At 40.2% G+C, this 6,000-nt stretch overlaps 1 protein-coding gene across 1 annotated transcript in view; it reads left to right on the top strand.

Annotated features, from left to right (window-relative positions):
• Positions 1–595: 595 nt before the first annotated feature.
• Positions 596–6,000, top strand: part of SAMD3 (sterile alpha motif domain containing 3) — a 67,598-nt gene continuing 62,193 nt past the window's right edge. The window contains exons 1-4 of the mRNA XM_025210631.1: positions 596–674; positions 1,449–1,638; positions 2,465–2,578; positions 4,357–4,467. Coding sequence (XP_025066416.1) covers positions 596–674; positions 1,449–1,638; positions 2,465–2,578; positions 4,357–4,467 — 494 coding nt within the window. The remainder of the gene's footprint in view (positions 675–1,448; positions 1,639–2,464; positions 2,579–4,356; positions 4,468–6,000) is intronic.

Raw genomic sequence — 6,000 nt, 5'->3', positions numbered from 1 at the left:
TGAATAGCAATTAGCAAAACCAGCTCCCCACCCTTCATTTTTCAGAAGCTTTTATTTCCCCTTATTGTTTGTGATCAAGAGTTAATTGTTCACTCCACCAGTTGCTTGGTAGTGTAGAGAGGGTTAATGTGCTCGATTTACTATAACATATATGTGGCAGACTCTTATCTGGTTTCTCTTTTTTTCTTTCTGTAAAATGTCAACCATTTCCTGATGAGCAGGGTGGTGGTGAATTTCACACCTTTCTCTTCTCTGTGTGGAAACCTGGGTGTTAATGGTACAGGATCAGGTCGCATTTTATGTTATAAAGAATGAGGCAGTCTGTTAGAACAACACAAGGAAGGCAGGGAGGAAAGGAAGGGGAGGTGAAGAAAGAAGAAATCAGAGAATTTGCTGTTTGAAACAGCATTAGTTTAGTTTTATTTCTTGATACTTAACCTAGTTTTACTCAGCACTTATAAATGTAACATTTTGTGATAGAAACCTAGCTTTCTATAGAGTTTTGGAGTTAAGCATAAATATAATCTGGACTCAAGCATAAAAATAATCTTCTAATTTCATTCCACAGTGGAATTTACTATTGCAACACCAGAAGATGGAAAGTTGGTCAGTTGATCAAGTCTGCAACTGGTTGATTCAGAGAAATTTAGGAGAATTAGTTCCTAAATTTCGTGGTAAGGTGTTTGTGGTTTGTCTGCTTTTATTGTTTATTAACTTTTTTTTTTGTAAACAGCTTTCCTCCTCTCTGCCTTAAAAAACATAAAATGTATATTTTTTTACACTAAATTGTTTTTTTGATATGGAGGGTAGTTATCTGTTATAGAATAGCTTCAGCTTTTTATAGAATTTGAGAGAGAACTGATTCAGGCCGGATAAATCAAAAGGAGTCTAAAGATCTATTAAGAAGCCTAAAAGAACTAGTGTGTGAGACTGAAATCTATAAATAAGTACACCTTCTAGGAACAAAATTGTAGGTTTATCAGGATATGTTTAGGCCTATTTAATATTGCATGAGTCTATTTGAAATGGTGCATCTTTAATATGTAAATGTTTTATCTGTGAATATATGAATGCTCTACAAAGGATTGAGGAGACTGGCATTCAGGCATATTGTGCTAAAGCTTTTCCTCATTAAAATATCAGTATGTTCTGATCCAAGCAAATAAGCCTGTCTGAAAGTACTAAAATAGTTAGTTAGTTTTGTGCAAACTTCATGTTCCAGATTCAAATTCTTGTTACTAGCCAACAACCTGTAGAGAATTTTAATTCCTTAGCATTTTGGAAGAGACATTTAGCAATAAATTGCTTATTTTGGTATGATCCACGTAGGAGAATTTCAGCGGTAAAAAGCAGTTTTGTCTTGGAGATTCACTCGCCTTCTATCTTCATGGTGCATTCAGAATCTAACAATAAAGTAACATGACTTTTTCTTTCTCTTTAATATTTAGAGGAAGAAGTGAGTGGAGCAGCTCTTTTGGCTCTGAATGATCGTATGGTGCAGCAGCTAGTAAAGAAGATTGGGCATCAGGCAGTACTAATGGATCTGATTAGCAAATACCACCAACGAAATCATGAATTAGAATCCCTTACTTACAGTTGTGACACAGCCCCTCCAACATCTCCAGAAGCAATCAGTGGGTGAGTTGTCATGAAAGAGTAATTATGATTCTGTTTAAGTACAGTTTCCTGTTAATAATTTAACACTAGCATTCAATATTTCTGTAGCTGTAAGTTTAACTTTTTAAATATTTTGATCCTAGATGGAATGCATGTTCAGTGTTATAAATGCGTATTACTGCATGGTTTTTATGAACATTCCTGAACAAATTGTTCTAGGTGGGACTGATAGCTGCATTTACGAAATTCGCCCAGTGTTTCCTTTATAAGATGTGTTTTCATTTGCTTATAACTTTGCCAAACTTTAACCACATGGACTGATATTTTCCAAAATGGATGTCTGCCTCTGACTGAAGTTTTCCAGAGAAGTACAATCAAAGAGCTTAAGCTATTTCCAAATATAAGGCTAGGGAAAAATGCATTAGTACCCTTATGCTTTGGAGTGGGGTCTTGAAATCTTACAAGGAGGTAATCTTTGTTCCATATATATTTCCTTTTTTGAGATCTTTATAAAATCTACCCACATTTGCTTTAAAAAAAATCAGACCTTGACCAAGCTCAGAAAGGACTTTATGATTTTTAGAAGCTTTGGGAAGAGTAGGCTGGGACAAGAAGCCCTGGAGGAAGTACGACTGGAATTTTAAGGTGGCAAAGAGAAGGGAGAGAAACTGAGAATAGGAAGGGGAACCTGTAGGAATTAAGAAGTGTAATGTAATAGGTGATGGGTGTTTTGAACTAGTGTGAGTAGGGACCTGGAATTGGATATAGGAAGGTTACACCAGTGCTTAACCTGTCATGTCTCTCCTCCGATTTTTAATTTCATGATCACATACTCTCTTTTCCACAGGATGCCTGCCTCAATCAGTATATCAGAAGCACCTGCTTCAAGGATGGAGCAAGGCCGAGCAGTGAAGTCTATTGTCAGTGGGGCTCCTGTTTCATTTGCTGCAGAAGCTGGAAGGTGTGTAGCAATTGCAGTAGAGAATTGCAAAAAGGGAAGGGATGGTCTCTTTATTAAGGCAGCTGAATGCTGCCCTGGAGAATTGGATTCTGTCTGTGCCAGTGCAGTAGAGTTCCTACACAGTGCTAGAACTTCTGTAGTATCACAAGCAATAAAACTTTCATCTTTTTTTCCCTTTCTACCACCACATATTTCTTATATGGATACTATTCCTAGCTGACTTGCAACTCCTAGATTTCTTCATCCTGTTCATTTTCCAAGGGGCACCAGATGAGACAGCAGGAGTTCTGACAGCCAGGGGGTTGTACTCAGTCTAGCATCTGCCTTGATTGGGTACCAGAATGAGAAGTTGTAACTATATGAACATGAGGTGTTGGACCAGTTTCACATCCAGCATTTCTATTGAAGCCCCTGAAATTTTGAATTGGGACTTGGATACTGGCTTAGAGCTTTAGGTTTCTTGCTAATTATAAGGTCAAAATGCACCAGGAAGTGCCATAGGACCTGACAATTTTGCATGGTGTCTCCACGGCTGCGTGAGTGAACAGTCTAGTGCAGGATTTCCAAAGTATGACCCACAAGCCAAAGGCAGCCTATGAGTCTTTTGATGTGGTCCACCACCCAGGACCGCTATTTCAAAATGGCATTCCCTCCACTGGGAAGAGGCTGGCACAGCCCCTGGCCCTGAGCCCACAGTAAGCAGCCCATCCTCACCCTGCACAAAAATCTGGAGGGGCACATGTCCCTCATTCCTCCCCCAATGGTGCACATAGCTGTGGGGAGCTGCCCCACCTCCCCACCCCTCCGGATGAGCCACCCATGACTCTATCCTGCTCCCAGGGTCACATTCACTACCCTAGCTGGGCAGTGCCTGCCCCTACCCCACTCCCTCCCTCACCATGGGGACCTTGATCTCCCACCCCAGCACAATCCTTTCCTCCCCATGCCCCCTCCCCCCACAGATTTAACAGCTGGGTGCTGCACTCCAAGCTGCCAGGATGCATTTCTGTAAATCAGCTATTGGATCGTATCAACTGATATGGCTTGTTAATAATTGGCCATCAGTATCAGCCAAGAAAATCTTTATCAGTGTACCCCTACTTAAAATCATGACTGTTCAATTAATTCATGGAAAATCACTTTGTATTTCTGCAGTTAAAATTATGGATTTCTAAAATTTCTCTCTGTACAATGGCTGTCCAACTGGCAGCTGTTGGAGGGTTAATATGTAGCCTTTGAGCTCCAGCCTGGCCAACACTGCCCCCACCATTGCACCTATCTTGGCAGCTGGGTTCTTTGGGCTCTCCCACCCAAAGAACCACTCTCCTCTGGCTTCTACTTCCTTTGTCCTCTCCTGGGGGCAGGATGACACAGCAGAAGGAGGCTGCGGTGGGATGGGGGTGAGGGGGTCTTAGGATCATAGGAAAGTAGGGCTGGAAGCAGACAGGGGTGCTGCAGTTGTGGTGGGGGGAGCCAGACTGCCCATATGGCTATGGGGTTGGGGGCAGGAGTTGGGCTGCATGCCCAGTTGGGAGGGGAGTGGGGAGGCGGACTGCCTGCACAGCAAGTGTGGGAGGAGCCGTGCTACCTGTTCTGTGCCTGCAGTGGGGAAGAGTTTCCTGAGCTGCCTGTTCAGTGGGGGAGAGCCCAGGGGAAGCTGCCAACATGGCTAACAGCCCCTGGGCTTATGGCCCCCATCTGCCCAGAAGCTGGACAGCTCTACTTCTTATAATTTTTGTGAAATGTACAGCTCATCAGTGAAAAACCTTCTCTTCCAGGACTAATGATGTGCAAGTGTTCAATCCCTTTGGTCCTACAGAGAAGACCCTTTATTTTTCTCCAGCAGAAAATAAAGAAGGATTAATTGACCAAAGAGTCTTAAAGCATAAGTGAGTTAATAGAGCATTTGCTAACTTACAGTTGTTTTGAAAGTGATGTTAAATGTTTGTTTCTAATGCTGAGACTATGCAGTTATTTCTTGTTGTTAGGACATCTTGTATGCTCGGTTACAGAAATTATCCAATCTGTTCCTAAATACTGAAGGACAACTCTGCTCTCAGGTATACTGATGTAATTCCCAGAGAAATAAGTAGGAGTTGAAATACAGTTATGTTAGGGACAAAAGGGAGTCCTTGTTTAACAGTGAAGTGAGTAGGTTAGATTTTTTTTCAACACTTCTAGCTTTCTGCAGGAGAGCAACAGTTTCAGAAGACTGTGCTTTTCTTTTTCTTTTTTTTTGTTAAATAAAACCCAATATTGGCAGAATTCTGTAGAACTGAAAACTGCTCCTGCAATGTTCTGACTTGCTTCATGGAGATTAGCCTTCTTTTATTAAGGGCTAAGCTTCTATGGGCTAGAATCTTGCACATGGGCAGTTATGACAAAACAGCTGACTTATAATGAAGCCCTGCCTTTATTTATATATATATATATATATATATTGCACCATGGTAAATTGGATGCATGTCCATACCCTTAGTTTTGCCTTTATAGACATTTTAGCTCTGCCAAGATTTATACAAGGACATTTCCCTGAAGGACAATGTACTGTAATATTCCTTTAAAAAAACAGAAAGGGTGGGGACACATCTATTAGGAACCAGGAAGAAAGGTAAAAATAAATCAAATAATGACAACCTTAAAAAAAAAAGAAAAGAAAACGTAATGGTTTGTCACTTGAGAAGACCCTTATTTAACTAGGAAATAACTCACAAGTCCTAAACCCTAAAATTTCACTGGCACTTTCAGCATGTTCCTATCAGAAGATAAACTATATATAACTTAGAGTATAACTTTTCCAATAAACCATAATAGGTGTTTGTAACTTCCAGGATCCATTTATTTTTAATGATGAATAATTTTATCTTATGTTTAATGATGGGTAATTTTATCTTGGGCTGCACACTCTTAAAATGGGTTATGTGAATCACCATAACCCAGAATAGACTAGCTCCAGAAAACATCTTCACTGCTACAGTGTGCAGCTTTCAAAGACCCCATAGCTAGTTAAGGGTTACAATTTCTTGATCCATGCTTTCTTTGACTTAACAACAGTTTCACATGTTGAAGCATACACTATGCAAAATGGATTCACTTGAGGGCTACTGGTATATATACTGGGTTCAGAGGAGGCAACAACTGTGAGTATATGTCTTCATTGTTTGACGATATAACTACAAACTATGACCCATTTGCTTGGAAGGTCAGAATGAGAAGCTAGCATATAGATTTTGCCTGACTAAAAAAAAAAAAGAGAGAGTTAAAATTGGGGTAGAAAGTGTTACTTAATGGACATAGTACATCCCACTAAAGTAGTGATCTTTTACAGACACAAGATGTTTACTGCAGAGTTGCCTAATTAGCTCCACAGTAAAACATCACTGTCTACATGTGTGGTGCTATTAGGACAGAGTAAACTAATT

Source organism: Alligator sinensis, unplaced genomic scaffold (assembly GCF_000455745.1).
Source record: "Alligator sinensis unplaced genomic scaffold, ASM45574v1 scaffold889_1, whole genome shotgun sequence".
NCBI lineage: Eukaryota > Metazoa > Chordata > Crocodylia > Alligatoridae > Alligator > Alligator sinensis.
This window is presented reverse-complemented; position numbering and strand designations above follow the sequence as displayed.